At 47.0% G+C, this 24,192-nt stretch overlaps 1 protein-coding gene and 1 long non-coding RNA gene across 2 annotated transcripts in view; one reads left to right on the top strand and one right to left on the bottom strand.

Annotated features, from left to right (window-relative positions):
• Nucleotides 1-24,192, bottom strand: part of LOC122383286 (tyrosine-protein phosphatase 4-like) — a 49,356-nt gene that overhangs the window by 14,435 nt on the left and 10,729 nt on the right. The window contains exons 5-12 of the mRNA XM_043369562.1: nucleotides 21,601-21,782; nucleotides 19,430-19,544; nucleotides 16,745-16,945; nucleotides 12,368-12,642; nucleotides 2,417-2,555; nucleotides 2,009-2,135; nucleotides 638-891; nucleotides 162-304 (exon numbers count right to left, since the gene is read on the bottom strand). Of these exons, the coding sequence (XP_043225497.1) occupies nucleotides 162-304; nucleotides 638-891; nucleotides 2,009-2,135; nucleotides 2,417-2,555; nucleotides 12,368-12,642; nucleotides 16,745-16,945; nucleotides 19,430-19,544; nucleotides 21,601-21,782 (1,436 nt within the window). The remainder of the gene's footprint in view (nucleotides 1-161; nucleotides 305-637; nucleotides 892-2,008; nucleotides 2,136-2,416; nucleotides 2,556-12,367; nucleotides 12,643-16,744; nucleotides 16,946-19,429; nucleotides 19,545-21,600; nucleotides 21,783-24,192) is intronic.
• LOC122383327 lies at nucleotides 14,930-15,886 on the top strand. Its single transcript, XR_006256819.1, has 2 exons — nucleotides 14,930-15,407; nucleotides 15,603-15,886. It is a non-coding gene; the product is annotated as an uncharacterized LOC122383327 (long non-coding RNA).

Raw genomic sequence — 24,192 nt, forward strand, 5'->3', positions numbered from 1 at the left:
ATCGTAACAAACGGGCCGCTACAAAAACAAACACCTTAACTCAGTCACCCTAGAGCACCGATCGACGTCTGTGGCCTCAGACGGTGAGCTGACTGCAACCTGTTGACACGTGGGGGCCACCATAAACAGTCAATAAAGCTGCCGGGATTACCCGCACGTACCTTTCCGTTAGTGAAGCGCACTATGGTGTCCACTCGGTGTTTCCTGACGATCTGCCAGAAGTGTGCCGAAGAGTCGTCCTCTTGGAGAAGGTAGGTGGAGTTAAAGCCCGCCACTGTGGTTGGCTCGACACTTGCTGCGTTGCCTGGCGGAGTCAGTGCAGTGAATGTTTAATATCAACTTTCGCTAAGCTTTGTACAGTGTACACTTACATATACGTAAAATGCAAAACTAAAACACATATCATTCGCTCAGGTAACTGATCAGAACTTTCGCCAGAGTATAAGGAAACAGTTGAAGAGTTAACATAACATTTTAGTGAAAGTTTCTCTGCCTTTTAGGCATTTACATGACCTTTTGCCTTTCTTTGTCCATCTTTCCTGCTAGTTTCCATGGAATCATCACTAACGCAACAGTAAGACCCCGCAGTGCTGACAAAGACTCCACACCCAGACGCGACTGAGCGCCCGTCACTAACCGTTGGTTTTTGAGCAGCCGTTGGTGCCGGCGTGGTGCCCATTAGTGCCGGCGTGGTGCCCATTTACCGCAACTGCACCGTTCTTCTCCGCGGCACCGTCCACCGCCGCCATCTCCTTCCAGAAGCCGGCATCGGCGCCGCGCTGCAGGTCCATCACGTACCCGGCGAACATGTGCGCCGGAATCGCCTCCTGGCGCCAGTCGGGCTGCGCCGCCTTCGCCACCAGTGGCGGCCGGCCGCGTCGCGAGCGTCGTCTAGAAACAAACCACCCTGGCAGTGAGCAGTAATCGTTCCCAGAAGTGAGACGATGTTTTTAGTCCGTAAGATTCTACAGGACATCCGTCGTCGACATCCAATGAATCCGGATTACGAGAACTGGCTTATGAGGTACATATAATATTTTAGGCACATGTTGGCTTTCGAGTTGCAGTTCGCTCGAATGTTCAAGATAAATACGAATTTGAGCTTCTTCTAGGATACATTAGCCTTAAATGTCGGCGTTCCGGCACAGAGGAGCTCCTCCCGGGAGTCTCCCGAGTCCTGACATCACGTCCGAAGAACATGAGCCGGTCCCACATCGCCCCAATCGTGCCATCGCCAGCGGCCATTCCAAAGATCACCCGTTCACCGGAAATCACCAGATCAATCTCTAGTTCATATCAGAGGAACTCCAGCTGCTGCAGCCGGTAATAGAAGCCCCAGTGACGTCATTACACAAAGGCGCGTTGCCAGCGGCTCTGGACACACACTCTGTGGTCAGCTAATCAGTGGCTCGAGCTGCGGGCGCGTCTGACGTCCACAGGCCCGTCCTCGCGTGACGCGTGACGCGTGATACTGTGATGACGTGACGCCGCGCCGGCGACCTAACACGCAGGGCCGGGGGGCGGCAGACGGGCCGTGATTTCCCCGGGAAATGCCGAGAGTCGAGCTGTGCTGGAGACCAGTGCAGACAGACTGGTCGATTTGACGGCCCCGCCGGGGATTATTGGCCGATTAAGGGGTTGCGTCATTGCCTATGCAATGTCATCATAGCGATAAGCTAAGTAGGCAGAGCCGATCAGGTACGAAATATGGTTTGCACTAATTATTTTGTAGACGGAGTTGATTTACGGTGTCTTCCGGAGACATTACATGCTCATTGCGCATTGAAAATTTTGAATTAGCTAGTATGGTTTATTTTGTGACTTTATACTCGTGTCTCGTTTGGTCGTCTCGAGTGGTTTGACTTTGAATGTTTTTTTTTTCTGGACCGGTAATTATTTACGGCTGTTAACTCCCTATATCAGGGCCCAGGGGACTGATATGGCGATATTTACCCTGATTTCTGTTACATCAGCGTCTCTCTCTTGGTCCAATGACGTCCGAGCTCACCTGCAGAGGAAGATGACGATGCCGGCGACGAGGACGGAGACCACGACGACCCCGGCCAGCACGCCGATACCGATGGCGACGCTGGAGTCGTCCTGAACCGGGTGGATCAGACGGAACTCGGAACAGTCTAAACAGAGAGCATCAATGGGTCAACGGGTAGATAGCGCGAGGAAAGGTTTGCAGTTATAATACGGAACTAGACCTTATTTTCATTCTTTTTGATCACTAATTTACCTCTCTGGTGTCGACTGACATAGGCGGCGAAACGGGGAGGGCAACGGGGCACCATGCCCCCCTTTGATTTTGGCATTTTAACATTAGCCCTATGGGCGTTGCATGGAAAGAATGGGACCAAAGTCGGCAGTGCCCCCCTTATTTGAAGGTGTTCCGCCGCTACTGTCGACTGACCTGAGTTTCTGCGGGGCAGCAGGACGCTCCATGGCTCAGTGAACTCCCCGCGGTACACGTCCGACTGACTGTACCGGCTTTTGCGTACCGCCTGGATCTTGAAATAGGTCATCCCCGGGTCCAGGTGACGCATCAGAATCTGAAACAGCGACCGGAGACAATGTAAATCGAGCCTCAGAATTCAGCGGAGTAAATAGACTGCTTACTAGCCAGTAATCAACTAGTTTTGTCCAAGATAAACGAGCTATAACAATAAATTAAGCCCATTATGTGCAATGGGAGCCTCTTCCTCAGTCGCAACCATTTTTGATAAACAACTCGCATCCAAGAAGTCAGGAAGTTATGATGGTGTCCTAATCCAGCACAAGCGAGGTTCGTTTTCCGGCGGCGCTGGCGCCCCGGGGCGTTACATATAAATGGCGCCCGGCCGGAGCTGGCTGCAGCGGCACCACGAGCCAGTCCGGGGCGTTCATCAGCCGCGCGCTCGCAGGTCACTGGCTTTATCTGCCATCTGAGGACCGTTAGTGATGCCGGAATCGCGGCCCAGACAACGGACAAATTACTCTGGCCGGCCGGCCAGGACGGCTGAGCCGAGAACTCAGCCGGACCCAGGTGCACGGTGGTTGGGGTCAAAGGTTGACCAGCGCCACGAAACAGCGGGGCATGACTGATTGTTAGGTTACGACGGATCTTACGGCTCTGTTACACTTGGGGTCAGCCAATGTCAATCACAGAGCCCCTATTGGCTGGAACTTGGATGCATGCAAATTAACCCTCGCATGTGTAGGGGGGTCGGATGGACCCCCCCATGGTTTTTCGCAAATAACTCGCGTAAAAAGCGGCCGATCGCGACGAAACTTTCAGTACCCTCACATTGATCAATTTTACACCTACCCTGAAAATTTCATGACCCTGACCCAAATGACCTTTGACCTGTGACCTCTTTTCCGAGACCATGTTTGGCCGGAATCGCGATTCTGCGTATGTCGGCTCGCATTAGCCGCGCGTTTGCAAGCTTTTAGTGGTTTCAAACGTTCAAACATGTGATTTGATGTTGCTTCCATGCATTAGGGTGGGTGTCAAGGTCACCTGAAGGTCAGGTCAGGTCATTGACCTTTGGTGACCTCGGGTGACCTCGGCTCACTTTTTCGAGCTGTACATGTTTCTAGGCTAGTTTTTGGAGCTGAATTCGAATTTAGCAACCATTTGAACATTTACGAAGTAGTTTTGGTGCCTTCGTAACATGTTACGAAGCTGTCAGAGGCGGTTGACACGTACTACGAATACCCGTCACGATGCCTACTGGTTGACCTGACCTGACCTGACTCGACCTGGTCTAAATGCTTAAAGACATCATCTGTGATCAAAACTAACACGATATTCGTGATCAGCACCCCGAAAAACCCCTTAGCAACCACACTTTACGACTTTCTAACAGGTCCCGATTTTCCCGACTTTGGGTCATTGACCTGACCTGGAAGGTCACCCAATGACCTAGGACCTCCTTAAAATTGGGTATCATCGGCTTCCTCTCGTCACGGGCAACACGCTCGTTTTTTCCGCGAAGCTCTAGCTCGATCAGGGGCCAAACGGCAAGGGGGGGGGGGGTTCAACCGACCCCCCCCCCCCTACACATTAGAAGCTGGCAAACGCCGCACACATGCGAGGGTTAAGAAACTGTACGAATCGTAATACACTACATTAAAAACTTTAGTCCACCTGAGGCTGCTTTACTGTTTCAGTGAGCAATTTCAGTATCTCGTTTACAGTGTAGCTATCTAAAATAAACAAACTTGTTGGAGTAAAAATCCCATTAACATCAAAAGTCCCATTAACATCAAAAGTAAAAAGTTTCCCGACATTTTTCGTCAGTTCTACTTCTCAGCTAAATCTCCAAGTGTCAGTAACTGCGCAATACCGTGATAGCATATCTGTCGTTCACTGTGAAAACCCAAACAGTGACTTCACGTCCCTAGCTAGATCGACGCTGATGACATTTCCCGGCGGCCTATATAACCATCCAACGGCCTCCGCTTTTCACCGTCGCCGTCCTACGGCCCTCCCACGGCCGCCCATCTTGATACTATCGTCAGGCGCCTCACTCTGTCGTCACGCTCCGCGCCTCGTCGAAACGACGCCGACGCGACCGCGGCAACTTGTTGAGAGAGCGGGCCGTCGACGGTGCGCGGCCCGGCGTTTAGGAGCGCACAGTGGCTGGCGGCGCTGGTTAACGACCTCATCTCGGGCTTACAGCGCCGCGACCACCCTGTTTTTGCGGCATAGCCTCGCAAACCGGCTCGCTGACAAATAAAAAGATGTTTTAGTGGCGATATTTCTGACATGCCAGCTGCGGCGGCTGGTGTGTTGGAGGAATTTTGGCCAGTGCGCATCTGTACTGGTCGATCGTAGTACAACGGTTGTAAAAGGGAATGTTACTCTAGAGACAGAACATAATTGGTTTTGTTCGTTCGCATCTGTTGGTAAAGCTTGTAACTGAGGGTAATGAAACTGTTGTAAAAGTTTTCTGTCAAAGTCCATCATAATATTAAATAAAAGTAGCCATGAAAGAGATCAACGAAGTTGCTGCATTGTTGTAACCTGTAAATATCATGTTTTCCTGCATTGTTGTTAAAACTGCAAAGGCCCACCGTACCGGGATGACTGGATGAATTTGAGGCATACAAAGACAGTTCCTGACGGTCAGCCCTCTGAATTCAGAACTATATAGAGCTCATAGCTCTCACCCCATTGCGTGATAGCGCGCAGTCAGATGTTGTTTGCACCGACTTTGAAAGCAGGGTGTTGTCGCTGGCAGACTTTGTTCTAGGTCTGAACACGCGAGCCTCCAATGAAAAAGAAAGAAAGCCCAATCGTTTTCGAAATGAAAATGGATACATTTAACCCGCGCCCCACTGGGGGGGCTATTTATAGCCCCCCTCCCGTTTTTCTGCAATAACTTCCAAACCGCTTGACGTATCAACGCCAAACTTTCAGTACCTTTGGCTGCATCAATTTGACACCTTGTGTCAAAATTTGAACTTCGTACCTACCATAAGTTGGCCGGAAATGACGTCAGAGTGACGTCATGTTCGGCCGATTTCGACGCAAAACATTGAACCACGGCAATCGCTCCCAAGAGCTCAGTTTTTAAGCTAGATCCAATTTCTTTGCATGAGAGGACTCAGAATAGACTGCGCTATCAAACTGCTATCTCAGATTTTCGAAATTTTGAAAATTTCGAAAATTTTATATAATAAAATTCAAAATTTATATTTTTACATTTTTTTCAAAAACTTTTTGACTTTTCGAAAAAACCGGAATATATGTGATAGAACGCATTATTATGACTAACTCTAGCAAGTTTTAGCTAAATATCTTCAAAAATGGCCAAGTTATACGCATTATTGCAAAAAAATTAACAATTATTATTTTTCAAATCAATTTTTCAGCACGAATTTGACATCGTACGCCAATATAAATAGCACCATCGTGTTCCTGAGCTCAAATTGCATCCAATAGACACCTTTTTTGTTGCTAAATTTTAACTTCAAAATTTGACCTTTTTTGACCTGAAAGTGACCTGACCTAAGCGAAATTTGACTCAAAATGACCTCGAATGACACAGACGACATCAAATTCGAAATGTTTGGCCTAAATGGACCATAAAACATGTGTAACGTGACCGACGCATGATATAATATTTTCGTGACTTGTGATGACCTGACCTTGACCTGAAAATCAAAGTACAAGTTTGGTACCCTCAGAGTATCTAGAGCATCTGTTCACGAATGTGTGAACCAAAAATGAGCCTGCTCTGACTTGTAAGACGGCGGCCAGAGCCCAAAATGTGAAGAAGCCAAAATGCTAATAATTTTTACTTTGACCTGACCTGTGGCGTCATCAGTGACCTCGACGTCAATGAAATTAGGTTTCGCTCGACAGTTTTTCCGGGGCTATCAGACGCCGTTGAATTTTGACGATCGGCCCAGTAGTTTCGGAGTTAGCAGGGGGGGGCTATGAATAGCCCCCCCCCCCCCCCCCAGTAGGGCGTGTTATACGCAGACCCCAGTGGGGCGCGGGTTAATCCATAGTGTTTTGCATCTATAACATCTACATGCATGTTGAACATACTCGTGTCTTTTTCATCTATTGGCATGGCCTTGTTCTGTGGTGGTTTTGGTAATTAAATTCCTAGTTTACGCTCGTAGGTAATGTGAATGGTATGAGCAATGTATATATCGTCGTTATGAATCTTGTTTCTTTATCCGATTGAAATCTGTTTGACTATTCATTAAACTTCATAGCTCTGCAAATGCCCAGCAACAGTCAGTAAACCAATCCATTTAGTCTAGTAAGGGCCCAAGCAGCCTTAAAGGGACCCTCCCACCTTCAAAAAAGTTAATGAATTGGCATAAAAGTGATGTAGCGTGAATCACAAAGAGCGAAAATGAACATCTACCAAATTTTACCGGAAAATATTCAACCGTTTTCGAGATATAAGACTTTTATTTTTGTTTACTTTTTGGGAACTCCGCTGTTTCTATGACGTCACATAAAGGTTTTCTTTACGTCGGCATTTGGAAGCAATAGTTTGGTATCAAAGTGCGACAAATATTGCGCGAATGATGCGTTTATCTTATCAAGGTCAATATATGATGGCCAATAAAGGATTCCAGGACAATTCTTCTTATGGCATTTCTTCGTATCGCAATTCTTCGTCTGCAAATCTTCGTCAGGGCATTTATTCGTATCGCATTACTTTGTCTCGCATCAGGGTATATGAAAATCGGCTCGCATTTCTTCTTCAACGCAAATATATGCAAGAGTAAGCATTGATGGACAAATAAATGCACCGACGAAGATTTGTAGACGAAGAAATGCGGACGAAGAAATGTCATGCGAGGATTCGTTCGGGTACCATGACATTTATGTGATTTCAAAGTCAAGGTTCACAGCTGATCTGCTAAATCAAGCCAAGAATCCAAACTATCAAAAAACTATAAATATTTGTTTGTCTGTCACAGAGGTCTCAAGCAATATAAGGTTGACATATGTTGAATCAAAAATCTACTGCCACAACTCACATCTCCTGCCTTAGTTTATCATTGTTGTTTTAACTTGCTTTCAAGAGAAACAGAAGCCAGTATCTGATATCAGTAGGCGGAACTATGGTCATGAGTACCCAAATATAGGAACGTTCCCATTTTTGGGAACGGAGTTCCCAAATATGGGAACGGGCGTTCCCATTTATGAGAACGGAAGGCAATTTTTCGGCCGTTCGCCCACTAAAACTCAAAAGTGCATCACGTCTCAAAAAAGTGCACGCTGATTTAAGTATCTACTAAATCTCCATAAAGTTATCTTTAATCTGACCGTGGAACAAGGAAATTGACCGTGGAATGATATTTTTAATGATTTTTTAAAAATGACAGAATGGTGGAAATATGGGTTATACGACATTTAACATGCAATTTTAAGGAAAATTAAGCATTTTTACATTTTGAGGTCAAGTATAATAATTTTCGCCTGGTTATGAAGTTTCATTCTAGCGACACCAGATGCTGACATATGCAAGCGAACACGCGGACAGTCCCGAGGTAATATTGTTGACTTTTGGTGTCGGGGCGATCGACCGCGTGGAACGTAAGTGATTTTACCGAACTACTGTTGTAAACTCAGTTTCAGTGGTTTAAAATCATTCAGCTGTATTTTATCAGCCCTGAAAGACATATTTTATTTGGATGCTAGCTGTTTAGCGTTGTTTTATAAGCAGCGTCATGAGCGTGGTTTTTGTCTTCGGCGTTTCTAAGCATGATCGTTTGGGGGGAATTTCTCTGATATAGGTCGCTCTGTGTGGCTTATTTATAATTTTTATGCTGATTTCGATCATTCCTCGTGCCCATCCTACCAGGCCTTTTGCCACTTACACTCATTAAGAAAGGAAAAAACTAGATTTTCATTGGGACTAGGTGTTTTGAGGGTGTAACATATTCAGCGTTCCCATTTTTGGATACTTCTTGTGCTCGTCAACTCTCGGTGATTAGCAGACAGGTGCTTGACATGTCTCCACCCTCGGCGCGGACGGTGGATATAGGTATGGAAGACCTTGTTGAACATCGCTGAGCGTTGTGGATTACGTAATCCTGCAGAGGGGGGCGTGCCCGCTGCGAGATCGACGGGAATAAAAGCGCAGAAGACCGGGCGAAACATGCAACGGTCTTGCCGGAAAGGTCATCTGATGATTGTTGCGTTAACAATAATTTGCGGCGTTGGACGTGATGCTTGTTAATGAAAAGAGCCCCTGAAAGGCGTCTGTGAAATCGTTCCCAATTTTGGGTACGCCGTTCCCATAATAAGGAACGCTTGCAGCGCCAGTGTACGAGAGCGTTCCCAAATTTGGGCTCGCGGCCCGGGTGATGGACTGCTTTAGAAATAGGGGAACGATTTGAAACTACGATGGGCCTTACAATATCAAACTCTTTCCCAACAATATTGAGACAACTATCAGGCGGTTCACGATCGTTTTATATTTTTTTGACGTCATTTAACGGTTCTTTTTCTTGTTTTAAATAATGCCTACATGGCGTTCCCATATTTGGGTTTATCGTTCCCAAACATGGGAACGAAAATGCGTTCCCGAAAATGGGTACGCTTGACCATAGTTCCGCCTACTGATATCACTTCAGATGATTGTTTCAAGATCTGAGTTCAAATGGAATTAAAAGCAAGATCAAGATGAAACAGGGATTATTGCTGTTAAAGTAGTTTGGCCATGATACAACAGGCACATAAATCATTAGCCAAATCAAATACTGGTTGGTTTGTCAAGATGTTTGTTGTCTGTCGTCTGTCGAGCTGCTATGAACACTGAACGCTCTCACTCTTACTTTAAAGAGAGTAGTTTAAGTTGAATGGTAGTGAGCTGTAATTAGACAAAGCAGCTATTCAGTGCTCACATCAAGCCAGGCTAGGAAATGGCATCAACTGTGGTGGGAGGAAGCAGGTTCGGCAGGCCTATGTTGTAAACTTCTGTTGTGTCTTGTGTTTGATCAACTGATGTTTTCTGCTCTGTTTTGTGCAGTGATAGTAGCAGGTAACTGCATGCTTGTCAAATTATGTGAATAAACAAATTCATAACATTGCATTTTTCTCTCCATGCGAGGAACAAGTAAGATGTTGTAGAAAATGTAATAGAGGGCTGCATTGCTGATTTCATGCACTTTATCAGAGCTTTATTTAGAATTGCTTTCCATATGGCTCATTTCCTAGTCCGGCTCGATGTGAGCATTGTATAGACCTAGTCTACTACAGCTCACTAATGCTCAACTTCAACTTCAACTTCCTGAAAGCTACACACAGGCCACAGCACTGAAATTCACAATCTCATAGCTTTTGGCAGAAAAAAAGAAAAGACTTGCCTAGGTAAAATTGGCTGAAAGTATGGCAGAGCAGGTCTTGATGCGTATGCCCATCCGTGTGCTTGCCGAAGCCGAACTGACTGCAACACATTAACTCTGACCCACCATGGTGGCTGGCATATCCTGAACTTTCACCACTCTAAACAAGACAACTTTCAGCCCTCAGCATTGTATTAAAACACTGTGCATGGCAGTTGACACTCAAAGTTTGTTTCAGTGCCATCCACAGACAACATCAGTCGCCATTCACCAGGCCAGTAAAAACAGAATAGATAATAGCTTCAAACCCATGTAGTCAGAGTTACTAGGTCTGCACCTCAAAACAAAATCCAGGTGACATTCACCACGCCAGTAAAAAAAAACAGGTAGGTACCTACTTAGGTAACGTAACAGCTTCAAATTTGGTAACATGTTGGTCGGGCGTAACACTACCATATGTACATGGAATAATATGATACCAAACAATAGTGCAACCATTCTGGACAACAAAACTGTATGATAAAATTAATTTAGAATACTTTGGCAGCATGATTTACGAGCACAGGCAGGTGTTACCTACCAGCCTTCTCAATGCTCGTAAAACCAACATTGTAGTTTTGATTTTACCTTACATGATAACACACTTGGCTGCAATGGCACATTTAATTTAACACTGTGAAAAGACCAGTTATAACCACTTCACAAGCACAATTGCACCTCATGCCGACATCCTTTTCCAAGGACAGTCAGCAGCGTCTTTCGTCAAAACTGGAAGATCAATCCCCTTTCAACTGTTAACATCAAAAATATTTCTTCATGGTGTGATCTCCTATGGAAACCTTGCGGGAAAAGAATTAATGTCAATTGTCAGCTCTTCAAATTTCTTTGGACTTAAACTTGCAGTACCATATCCAGTTTGCTTTGATATTTTGTTTTTCATTCCATGTTGAAGTTGAACACCAAGCTCCAGATATAGCAGGCAGCTTGATCATCTTCGGTCTTGGTATAATATCAGTCCAAGTTCCAGTGGTGGGTATCTTCTAATATTCAAATTACAATGAAAAGCAATAGGCTTTCTCAGCGCCGACGACGGATTTCACGTTGATATAAAAGGGAGCTCAAGGTCAGCAAAACTCGGGTTCAAGGAATGGCGGGCGTTGAAATGACTGCTGACGTCATCAACAAACCGCTAATGGTTAAGAGATAGGGACTAAGCTGGTCCCACCCTGCAAGTAAAGGGAAGAAATTTCTTGAACACCATAAAGCTGCGGGGGTTGCGACCAGGATAAATGGTGGTTTCTGAGCCTGGCCGCAAACTTGGCTATCTCAACTCAAAACTAATGTTAAGGTGGGATGGTCCCTTTAATTGATGGGAACCACTCTCATGCAGCCCTATTCACCGTCATGACACATGGCATACACAGCGCCGAATGCATAAGCCGAGCTCATAGCACGACATTCAACAATGCACTTAGCCCTGATATAAATCTGAAGTTCTTAACCCGTTCAGCCGGGACCGGGGTCAGCTCCCATATATCCTCAACACACAGGCACGGCCGGTGGTCAGGGGCTACCTCAGGATCAGCTCCGTAAGGCGGCCGCCCAGACGCCATTATCACACGACGGAAATTAGGGGAGAGTGGGGCAAAGCGGCCACCCTAACGCTTCTCACGATGCCAACGCCTGATTTTTAAACTTGGAAAGATTCTTTCTATACCAATGTGATCCCTAGTAAGTTGCCTTTTATTTCAACTGCGTTTTATTTCCAAAGGCGTTCACATACGAAAGATATTGACAAAACTTTAAACCTATGCATATTGGCCACTTTGCCCCATACCCTGGGGCAAAGCGGCCACCGGCGTCTTCTCAAGTCCCGATATGAGAAACAAAATAGTTGCCTCGTGTACGACTAGGGTATTTGATGGTGACAAGGTTAAGCGAGTATGGATGTTTACTTTATCATCTTCCACCTGTAGGTAAACAAAGAAAGGGTTTTCATGAAAATAAACATTTAATTGCATTATTTGGTAACTCATGCAACTGAAAAGTGGCCAAGATGAATGCATGACGACACATTTGAATATAAATAATGTTTTTTATCCAGATGGAAGCAACTTATGGCCAATTGGGGGGTGGCCACTTTGCCCCGGCCACTTTGCCCCGCGCATACCGTCTGAGACAAAAGTATTCCAGCTTAGCTATTAGTGGGGTAAAAAACATTAAAATTGGTAGAATACATGTACGATAACCATGCAATGCATGGACAAGAACGCTTATAAAAATTCCAAACGGTTATGGAATAACATAACATTTAAAAATTGTAAACATAGTTGGTAACCTGGCAAGAAATGCTTTTCCGTGTTTCACAGAACAATGGTGATGGGCCTGAAACCCCGGTCTGGCTCATTCGAACGACCGTGAAGAGAAGTATAATTGGAAACCATAAATTGGAACTGACGCCAGCTATAAAGGGCTAAAACGATGGGTGGCCGCTTTGCCCCGGGTGGCCGCTTTGCCCCACTCTCCCCTACATCTGGCCGCGGCTTTAACCCACCGTGTGCTCGCCGACGCCGGCCGGCGTTCCTGTCAGTGTGTACTTGGGGTGGCGCGCGTTCCTGTAGCCAATCGTGAAGAAGCTGACGGGCGGCGGGTCGGACTCGGTCGGGCCCCGCCAGCGCACCTGGGTGGCCCCGCTGTGCACACAGGTGATGCTGAGGATGACGGGCCGGCCGGGCGCCGAGGTATCGGTCCGCAGTCGGACCAGACGCTGTCGGCCGGAGCCCACCTCTGTGGCGGCGGACACCCCCACCGTGTACTGGGTGTACGGGCCTGTAACGGACGACGGAGGGAGTTAGGGGGAGGTCTGGAGAACACTCCGGCACCGTGTACTGGGTGTACGCCCGACGCCTGTAACGGACAATGGAGGCCGTCAGAGAGAAGGGAACGGGACGGAGAATATTCCCCAATAGGCGCAAAAGAGGGATTTTTGTCACTGTCGAGCACTCGCTCCTCTCATAGGAGCCGTGTGCGTGACAGATCCAAAGGCTTCTCTACACACACGATCACCGACTGGTCCGATCAACCTTCTACTTGTCACATATACGCTTGCTTCTATTTCATTTAACTTCAATGTATTTACTTTGACAGATACGTGTATTTACTATAACTAGAAAGCAAAGCAGTATAGGTAAATCTTCGCTAACAATGCAAAATAAATATTCCGTAAAAAAAATAATCAAATGGCCTAAGGACGATACGCTACTTTCGAATTTGCAGTTCCTCGGGCGTGGTCGATTATTGGTCGTCGGCACAGAGGCTAAATTAACTAATATGTAACTGTGCGGATAACTGCCGTGTCATTAATAAACCTAATTACTATGTCGCCCCGGCCCGCTACGTCCCTTGACAATGTCATCCGGAAGTTAGACGGCACTGACCGGCTACGAGCATTAATGGGTCGATGCGTCAGAAAAGGTTCTGGCACTCGGCACCACTTTCGCTGCCATTTAACTACTATTTGATTAATTATCACCAAAAATGGTAGTCTTGAACGTTTGGAAGATAGCATAGGTACTGCAGGGGTATCATTTAAGAATCATTGAATTAATATACAATCAAAATAATTCGCTGAAATGGCAATCGTCTCCAGCACGGATATTATTTCAATCAGCTTGTAGAATTGGTGTTGACTATTCGCAATAACATAGAAGAGAAATATATATCTCGGTATTAGGACTTCTATTGTCACCATGTAAGATGAACCTAAGAACTGGAGCATTTTTCCGGCCACGCGGTAGATAAAGGGCTGATTTATCCGATAACATGCCAGGCCAACACAGTCACTGATTCCGATGCTGGAAAGGTGGCCGGTATCCGTTTAGCTTTAGTGCTCCAGTGACATTTGGAAATTAGGACCCCTAGTGTGACTATAATCTCATAATTAGCTAATTGTATATGGGGACTAACAAATCGTGCGTGACCCATAATCTCTCAGCAGAAAAGTTCACGATGGAAGTCTGTGTTTCAAATCAGCAAAGTTTGCTACCAACTTGAAGTGTGCTGGGTTTTCCGTCGGCCAGTCAGTTCGCGACGATCGGCCAGCGCTCCGGTTTACTGGGCCAGAGCTGTGCCTATAGTTACACCGCATCGCGCAGCTGCTGAGCTGGTCACTTGGTCGTCCTCTTACCTACAGCTTTGGAAGCCAAGAAAGTGCGCTGTCTGTACTTGTATCATTGGTTATCTGGGCACTATATCAAGTGCAGGTCGACAGGTTATTCACCCTTCAATTCAACTTCAAGTGTCCACAGAACACCGTCACATCAGTACCACCTCTCATCGGCGATCTGTTGTCCTCTCCTCTCAATATTACGTCTCATTGATCATATCTAAATAACATTCGCCGTGCTAGGTGACGGCCGATGCCGGCACCTTTGGCGATATGTCGTGTCGCCGAGCCATTAAGGTGGGGGTGGCTGATGACTCGACATTTGTCCATTCCTGGAGAAGTCACGCCAATCGTCAGCCACACCGCAACCACGGCGGCAAGGAAAGGTTAGGGGAGGGATATCAACAACACTTTCGTTCGTATGAGTATTCCCCTGTCGGTCAGGCCGAGATGCGGAAAAATACTGAGGTCAAAACTACGAGGTTTCGCCATGCACCAGGAACAGATGCTTCTGACCTCAACAAGCAAATGAATGAATGAATGAATGAATGAATGAATAAATGAATGAATGAATGAATAAATGAATGAATGAATAAATGAATGAATGAATGAATAAATGAATGAATGAATGAAAATGTGTACATTGTGGATGTGTGACGTAATTGCATTTACACTAGATCATGCCCATTTCTGTGTTTACTGAATCCAATGTTTTAGAAGGTTGAGCTTGCAAGTCGAAGGCATGCACTAGTTCAAATCCCACTCTAGGATACACACGAAGCACGCTTCCGCAATCCGCTTCCGGTCAATGTTTTGTGATGACATTCGGTCACTGATGCAGCTGAATGTGTTTATTAGGCCAATTCATGGTGTGAATGGCCTGTTAATATCCTTCATAAAAACGTCATGCTGTACACTGTAAACTCATTTTGACAAGGGGCTGTCGTACAACGACGAGCGTTTGTCAAAAATACTAATAAAGGTTATGTCGAACGACGAATATCTTGTCATAGTTGGTTGAATCAACAGGGCAAATATTAGTATCAGCCCCAGCACCCAGTCGACCATTCATAAAATTGACGAGGATTATGGAGGCTATTGTGAAAACTACCAGGGTCTTATTCGTAATATGGAACATAGATTTGCTTATGATTTGTAATTTATATCCTTGTCGAAAGAACCAGCTACACCATTGCAACAATACTGATACATACTTATGTAATCTATGTCCTTGTCAAAGGTATCAGCTACACCTTTGCAACACGGACTTAGTTACGCTAGTTAGACGTGTTAGTAGTAACATATACAAAGCTGTTACTTGTTATATAGGTGGCGCCAAAAACGTTTCCGGCCGTTTCATTTTGAAAGGTTCAGTTGCGCGCCAACCGCCGTGCAGTGATGTGGCCTCCTGCGCACTTCCGTGAAAATGGTAGGTGATAACAGTGTTCGGTCGTTTTTGTCATTTTTTAATGAAATGTATGTCTTTCAACTGATAGTAATGCAGATTGAATCAGAGAAATTTGCTAAATAAGTGCGTGATGTATGGAAGCAAGCACAATGTGTTCTGCTCCAGGCCATATTGTTCTGCATATGCTATAATATGTATAGCGATGCTTTCTTTCAGGCTTTCATCAGGAGCGAAAGCTCCAGCTTGCAAGCAAGGGTCGCTACACTGAAGACAGCAAACTGCAGAAACTCAAGAATTCTAAAAATGAAAAAGCACCTGAATTCCAACGGGCTAATGAATTTGAATGCCCCTTAGATTTGAATGGGTACAGTGTACTCGGTAAGTGATGACGCTCATTGCTTTTTCGCATGCGTTATTGCCCTTGCCCCTTGGGTCATGAGTGTTATCACCATTGTGTGTGTAATGTGTATGTACCATTTTAAATACATGACCTACTTTCAGTAATGCTGTTTTGCTGTAATAATGAGACTGCAGAGCGGCGACCTGCGATTTGTGGAGAAAACTGACGAATACAAGGGAGGTCTTTGTAAAACGTTACAAACCTGAGACTAGTAGATTGCTTACAAGTACAGATTTGCTGCACGTAGACATTACTATGCTAACTAAGATTTTCATTGATTTGACTTAACAAGTACACGGCTCAGCCCTGTTAAATGCAAACATGCGCAGGTCTTTACCTGGTAGCCGCATGATTATAACTAGGAAAACAGTCGTTCACACAACAATGACAAAGCAAACTTTGGTAGCTAGTCTAACGAACTACATGTGAGTGGGTTGTAAGAAAAACTACCATGACAAACAATAGGGTCGTTCGATGACATGGCAAAGGGTGCGGGGATTTGCGCTAAATAATTTTCCTTGTAAAAGTAACAAACGTTTGTTGAAATGAGTTTACAGTGTAGCAAATTTCATAAGCACATTGCTAATATCCACAACAGCACAATTGTCAGAATCCCGTAAGTGATAACGATTTTTGTGCTTATACTGTACTGTACTGAGTTGGTAAAAAAGATTCAGAAAGCGCACCTTCAGCCTAAAACGTAACCATTCTGGACAAGTAGATATAACATCGATAACCCGATTACATATTGCCCACCTCTGTCTTACTGCAGAGTTTATACTGTTTGCTCGTAGTGCATATAGCAAGCCTGAAATGCAGAGTAAATTTCCGTTCCATTCAAGTTTGTACTCACCTACATAGTCGCGTAACTAAAAGAAGCCTTCTCACTGAGTTCGGCACTGCGCCCGACACATTATCGTACTGACGGACTCCGTCACTGCGCGTCCTCGCTACTTACGGAGTCTGTCCACCCGGTACTGGACCCAGGTCTCCTCGGTGGCCGGCACCCGGCGCAGGTCAGACTCGCCGCCGGCGTCCCGTGTAATGTTCACCGTGTAGTAGAGCAGCACCCCGTTCCTCTCGGCAGGAGGGGTCCATATCAGGGCCGCCCACGTACTGCCCACACTGGAGTAGCGCACCGTGGCAGGCGGGCCCGGCGCTGGCGAGAGAGGGAGGGCAGAGTCAGAGTCAGAGTCAGAGTCAGAGAGATGAAGACAGGGCAAGGGCTTGGAGATGGGTAAATCCCTGCACTAGAGCTTCAGCGTCTGCTGCTATTTTGCAAAAGAGACTGGGTTAACTATCATCTGCGTGACAAAGTCCCATAAAATAAGCAATATATTTAAAAGTAAGCCTACTCGAATGCATCAAAGGCCCTGCCGCTGTCCAGGCATTCTATCACGTACATACTGACTAAATCAAACTGCTGAACTAGACAATTAAGCCAAAGCTGCGCTAAATAGTCATTTGTATCAGCCATGCCCTCTGCATTGTGACATGAGATTAGCAGAAATTAGCCTAAACCTAGAAATTAACAACCTGCCTCGTCCGGTGATCCAACTCGATTCGCGTTTCACGCTCCAGCCAACTCTTATCTCATATCCTAATGAGACCCTCTCGGGCCCAGCCACCTCCATGCAAAGCGGGGCTAATCTTGGCCACCCAGCCGATTGCCAGTGAGGCTTTATTAAATCTTTAGCAGCTGACTGAATGCGACCGAGGTTTTAGGAAATGGCCTGGCGCCGCTGGCTGCTGGGGCTGCCTTGCGCGCGTGAATTATTCAGCGGGCCATTGACAGTCTGAAAAGTCGTGCCCCGGTCCCGGCTCTGCTGGCCCGGGTGGGGGCTCACTCGGTGCACCAGCCACCCGCCGCGTCACGACTGTGACGGCTCGTGATGGGTTCGTGACAGACCGTGACGGTACCACGTGTCAGACGGACGGATACGAGCGGTGACGGGCGCTGGCTCCGCGCCGCTCCGCGAGGCGCGCCCAGAGCCCGTGAGGCTGTCGACGGACGGAGCGCCGCTCCGGGGCGCGCCCAGAGCCCGTGAGGCTGTCGACGGACGCAGTGTTCCGCGGTGGGTCGGTGATGTCAGGCGTCACTATAAAGCTGATGAAGCTGATGATAAAGCTGATGACAGATATCAATAGATCAGACCTCAGCAATCACGTAATGGGCTGTAGGGCAACCGAGACGTAGAGCGTGTCATAAATCGGCAAAAGATGCTGAATAGATATTTGTATCGTGGTTTGAGCACAGCATCGCTATTGCATTCGGGTAAAAACACCCTGCTTGACATATTTCTTTAGCATGTCTGCTAGCACACTGGAAGGTGTCACTGTGCCATACATACATAGGCGCATCCGCAACGACGGAGCATCTTTGAATTATGGACATCAGCTTCATGCTCCATGACATAAGGGAAGTTCTAGTAGCGTTCATTTCATCTCCGACATACCAAGTTAACATTCAGTGGTATAATTCACGTGTTACCGTTATTTGTCCCGGAGGAAATAAATGTTGGAAATAGAACTGTGAATGTATGTAGTCCATTTACTAGACGAGCAGGGGCAAGCAAGAGCAACCATTCACCGTCTTTACTAGTATATAACTCAGGATGTTCTCCCGCTAGTTCGAATAATTAAATTCAAGAAGCGAGTTCTCCAAGTTCGATGAAACTCCTATGCTACTTAAACGGCATTTTATTTGGCACTTTTTGTCATTACTCCCTACAAGTTGGCACGATTGCCGTCTGGCCGGCCGCGGGGCTGTCCGAGCCGGTCCCCGGCCGCGGACAATCCACCAATTACCCAACTTGGCCGCGCTAGTGGGGGCGACACAGCTCCGGCCGCCGGCGCTGTAACCGACGGCACGATCAGACGGCCCGGCGGCAGCTCAAATGACCGACGACACGGCCATTCACCGACGATGGTGAGCCGCTCTAGCTCCGCTCGAGATGGAGCCGGCTCGGTGGCGGAGGGCCGAGCGGAGCGGCTGGGACGCAGCGGGCGCGACACAGCGTTTGCATTGCGATGAATTGGCCAAAGTTCTGCCATTTTGTTTTCGGTCACCTGCCCTGTGTGGCTGCAAAACTCACATACGTCCGCGGATTGAAAATTCATTGGGCAAGTTGTCAAACTGTCCCACACAAAGTCGGCGTCAGTCGTATTAATTATTACAGCGCTGGAGCGAGGTGTGTGCGCTCTAAATGGCTAAAGTTGGTGCTCTCCGCTGGTAAATGGTGTCATCAAGGGTTATGAAATGTCCATTGGCCTTCCAGCTTCGACAGTGTAGTGATGCAGTACTTGGGCACGGCTGTTGGAAACTTTTTTCACGGGAAACATCAAGTTATAACGTGTTGATGTTTAGTCATGAGATTGAGTCATTAAGTCATCTTATTTAGTGATGAAGTTATTTATTAAAAAGGTAATGTTCCAATCTTCCTCGTAGAAACCACATTCTTTACAAAAGCTATCTTGCTCTTTCATAATTTCAGGAGTTTGCTTTTGAATAAGTAAGATGACCTCTGGCTCTGACCCTTCCCACTGACTTTTGACCCCTGTTCTCTAACCTCTGACCCCTTCTTACTGACCTTTCACCCCTTCCCGCTGACCTCTGACTCCTGTTCGCTGACCTCTGACCTACCTGCCTGCTGGGTTCGACCTGTGACCCGGGCGACCGGCCCCAGTCCGCGCGGGTTCCTTATGGACAGACTGAAGAGGTACTCGGTGAACGGCTCCAAACCCGTCACCACCAGCGTCTGGAACGATACAGAAACATAGTCTAACGTCCGAGTCTCACCGCTTGTCAACATCGGACAATCATGAGACACATATGAGTAGCTTCCGACCTATGATGAGGCGAAAAAGAATGAAAATTCGTATTGCACTGCGATAATGTAGCAATTAAGACCACTCATCTCCATTAATATCTAATAACTCATCTCCTCGTCTCTATTCATCTCCATCTCATAAAATAAAGCTGTAAGCAAGCATTCTGCATCCTGCGGACTCCATGCCCATGTTTACGAATCGTTATTTAACAATGTCAAACAATTTATCACATAAAGAACAGCCTGCTTACTGCTTAGCATCATTTCTCTGAAGCAAGATCTACTTTGAATGCGTACTTGTACTCGTACGTTCCTCAGATTTCGTAGCAACTATATCCTCAGGAGCCGGATGGGCTCACATCTGCATTTCAAAGCACATAATGATGTAAGGAAAATTAGCAAAGAAACCCGTCTAATGCAAACCCGTGCTGATTGTCTCTTGAACTGGCACTGAAGGGCCATCGAGAAGAGCCAGTTGCAGAAGACAAAGGTGAGTCATTTTATAAGACGAGGCCATTGCTCTAGGAAGTTGTGAAAATTAGCCCCATCAATATATGTGCTTGTTAGTTTGTTACATTTGTAAAGCTTCAAAAGTAAGGTAGGCTTAAAGGGACTATACCACCTTTAACATGGGGTTTGAGTTGAGATAGCCAAGTTTGCGGCGAGGTTCAGAAACCACTATCTATCTAGGTTGCAACCCCCGTGGCCTCTTTGTGTTGAAGAAATTTGTTCCCTTCATTTGAAAATGGGCCTTGTGCAAGGCCCTATCTTCAACATGGAGCGACCGTTAGTGTGACGTCACATCGTTAAGTCATTCTGATTTAAATGGGTTTGTTCGTTGAAAAATCGCTTAAAACTTGGTCTGAACTTTGTTGTGGTGCCTACAGAGTAAAAAGAATCAGCTTTATGAGAGTAATGTGGCCTGGGGAAGGAGGTAATTTTGGGCTGTGACGTCACATATTTGAAAGTTTGTGTTTGGAATATGGGAAGCCTAAGATGTTTAATGAAAAATAAATGCCAGAACCGTGTTCCTGGTCATCCAATCTATAAAGTTGGGCACAATTTAACTGGTTTTAACAACATTTTAGAAGGTGGGATAGTCCCTTTAATAACGATGAGGATCGTACTTGCGTACTAATAATCATCATAGATCGCAATTGCGTACGGCGAGATCGCTTCAAAGGAAGGCTGCACTGATCCACCCTGGTATCTCTCCATATTGTTAGGTATAACCCTGCCGGACGAGCCGCCGGCTGCTTACCTCTGTGATGAACAGAGTGTGGTTGGTGATGACTGCTTACCGTGACGTTCTGCTCTGTGATGAACAGAGTGTGGTTGGTGCCGACTGCTTACCGTGGCGTTCTGCTCCATGTGATGAACAGAGTGTGGTTGGTGCCGACTGCTTACCGTGACGTTCCGCTCTGTGATGAACAGAGTGTGGTTGGTGCCGACTGCTTACCGTGACGTTCTGCTCTGTGATGAACAGAGTGCGGTTGGTGCCGACTGCTTACCGTGACGTTCTGCTCTGTGATGAACAGAGTGTGGTTGGTGCCGACTGCTTACCGTGACGTTCTGCTCTGTAATGAACAGAGTGTGGTTGGTGCCGACTGCTTACCGTGACGTTCTGCTCTGTAATGAACAGAGTGTGGTTGGGGCCGACTGCTTACCGTGACGATTCTGCTCTGTAATGAACAGAGTGTGGTCGGTTGGTGCTGACTGCTTACCGTGACGTTCTGCTCTGTAATGAACAGAGTGTGGTTGGTGCCAACTGCTTACCGTGACGTTCTGCTCTGTGATGAACAGAGTGTGGTTGGTGCCGACTGCTTACCGTGACGTTCTGCTCTGTGATGAACAGAGTGTGGTTGGTGCCGACTGCTTACCGTGACGTTCTGCTCTGTGATGAACAGAGTGCGGTTGGTGCCGACTGCTTACCGTGGCGTTCTGCTCTGTGATGAACAGAGTGTGGTTGGTGCCGACTGCTTACCGTGACGTTCTGTTCCATGATGACCAGCGTATGGTTAGCACCGGTGGCCGGCGCCCGGTAGGTCAGCTGGTAGCCGAGAAACTCTCCGTGCAGCGTGCTGGGATCGGCCTGCATCCACGAGAGCTGCACCGAGGTGGGGCCGCGACTGACGGCGCGCAGGTCACCCACCGTGCCGCTCGGAGCTGCGACACAGAGAGGGCACCCAGTGTTACGGGCCGCCAGAGGTTAGACAGGGTTAGTGGGCAGCAGAGGGGTCACTGGAGGTCAAAGAGGGCCAGTAAAGGACATCGGAGATCGGAAGCTTGGAAGAAGTTACTGGAGGTCAGAAAGTCAAAAGTATTCACTCTACAAGTCAAAATGCTAAAAAAAGATAAAATGCTGAGGTCGCCCGTACAGGCACTAGGTGGTCGGCTACCACCAAACATTTTCTTGGCTTTCGTGGTTCACTTTTGTGTTGCAGCATCTTTGGTTGGAATTGTTTGTCTAGTAAGACAGTCAGCTTGTCAGTTGGATGCCAGATTTGTGCCAATTCCTTACCCGGAAACTGAGACGAATAGAACGAAAAATAACTTTCAGGGCCTGAAAACCCTGTCCAACATGCTAGGAATGTGAAAGAAACATTGTTACTCAACGTGACGAATATCTAAGCTTTATGGTTTCTCGGAATCTAAAAATTATTTCTAAAGCTTTTTTACAAAGCCTTCTAATAGGTTTAATTAAGTTCAAATACGACATTATCCAACAATGCATATTGCAATAAGTAAAAAGTTACAAACACCCTTTTAATGACCTAAATTTGCTCGTGTGCCGGTCTCAGTATGAGGTTTCAGTAGTACGTGACCCCGTTGACCGCTCAGACGGCGGCGCCCGGCCCGTATGTATGCGCTGTATGTGTGTGCGCGCGCTGTGTGTGTGCCTTGTGTGCCATTGTGGCGCGGCAATTGATTCGGGCGACGGCCAAAGAGCGGCGACCGCCCGCCCGTTGTTGGTGTGTCACCTGATGGATGACCGGCTGGTGCTCGGCGCCGCCTCGTCAGGTCACTTCGTGGCCACAGCACACGACAGGCGGGCCAACAAACGGGGGCAGTCAGGCGCGACCAGCAAGTTATCCAGGCGGGACCAGTCAGTCATTCATTCATTCAGTCAGTCAGTCAGTCAGTCAGTCAGTCAGTCAGCCAGTCAGTTAGTTGAGACCAGCAACTTAATAACAAGTCAGTCAGCCATACGGCCAGGTGGGAGATCGGGGAGTCATGCGGGCGATGCGAACAAATAAACGTGACGAGTACGGACGGGTGGACGGACATCCCGTGTGTCAAACAGCATTATCCGAGTCTAACGACCCAATCCACCGGCTCACACGTCAAAAACGTAGCATGTCACGCCTCGCCAATCGAGTCTACCCGTGCCTGTCGGGGCCCGTCGACTGCAGTTAACCGCTCGCCGTCGACTGCAGTGGCTGCTTGCCGAGCCCACCACACGCCAGCCTGTACCCCGTTTCTCCATATCGCCGGCTCGGTCCATGCGTACACGGAACCCATTCACCATTACCAAGCCGGCAGTGCCCCAAAGTGCGCTGCACTTGGCACGGTCGATGCGAGGGCTGTTATTCATCAGTAAAGTGCCATTCGACGGCAGTGGCCATCGCACCATTGTGTCTGTAGCGTCCCACTGACTGCATAGTGCATAGCTCTAAGGTCGACACCGAACGACGTCGTGCTCGGTGTAAGGCAGCCCCACCCCCGCGCATTCTATTTGTGTCGACAATAGCAAACTCACCTTTCGCGACGGAAGTTTAACAAACAAACTGATCATAGCTAGCACGGTAATTGAAAGAAAGTGTTTGAACACGTGAAGGGCGGTGTTTCGTTTCATTTTTAAAATGTAGGTGTGTTTGACTGATGCACTGTCATTCGCTCACATTCAGAAAACATGCCTAGCAAGTCAATCAGAGTTTGTTTGGGACACACAGTCAGCCGAGTTAAAAAGTTACTCTGACCAGCCAGTAGGATCATACAAGCTATCAATAAAAATGTGCGGTGGTTTTTCTTTGCTGATGTTGAACTATAGTGCTGGCGCTGGCCCATAATGCCAACTAAAGAAGCTAATGAATCGATGATACAAGCTTATTACAGTGAACCCACTAGGTAGGCACTGAATGTTGCAAATAATAATGCTACGTATAGTTCGTATGCATGTCTATTGTCTAGATTGCGTTACATCTGCATTATTTCATAGATACTCATCACAAGAAAGCCAGCGAAGGAAAATCGCAGGTAAACGTCACAAAGAGCCATTCTAAAGCGCTGGTAAGCGTTGGGTACAGGGTCTAACATTCAAAACAAAGCCTGTAGCTGATGTCCTTCAGTAGCCTGTGAGAAGCTGTCAGCTGTCGTGTTATCTTCACAATCACAAACTTCGATAGCTGCTGCGCGAGGACACCATAGAACAGTGGCTGGGAATGATAGCGACACACCTATAAGCATTCAGCCATTAGGTGCATGCTTTTGTTCCACATAAACGCAGCTAAATATGTGTAGGGGAGAGTGGGGCAAAGCGGCCACCCGGGGCAAAGCGGCCACCCATCGTTTTAGC

The sequence above is a fragment of the Amphibalanus amphitrite genome, unplaced genomic scaffold, assembly GCF_019059575.1.
Source record: "Amphibalanus amphitrite isolate SeventyFive unplaced genomic scaffold, NRLGWU_Aamphi_draft 000160F_arrow, whole genome shotgun sequence".
In the NCBI taxonomy this organism is placed as follows: domain Eukaryota; kingdom Metazoa; phylum Arthropoda; class Thecostraca; order Balanomorpha; family Balanidae; genus Amphibalanus; species Amphibalanus amphitrite.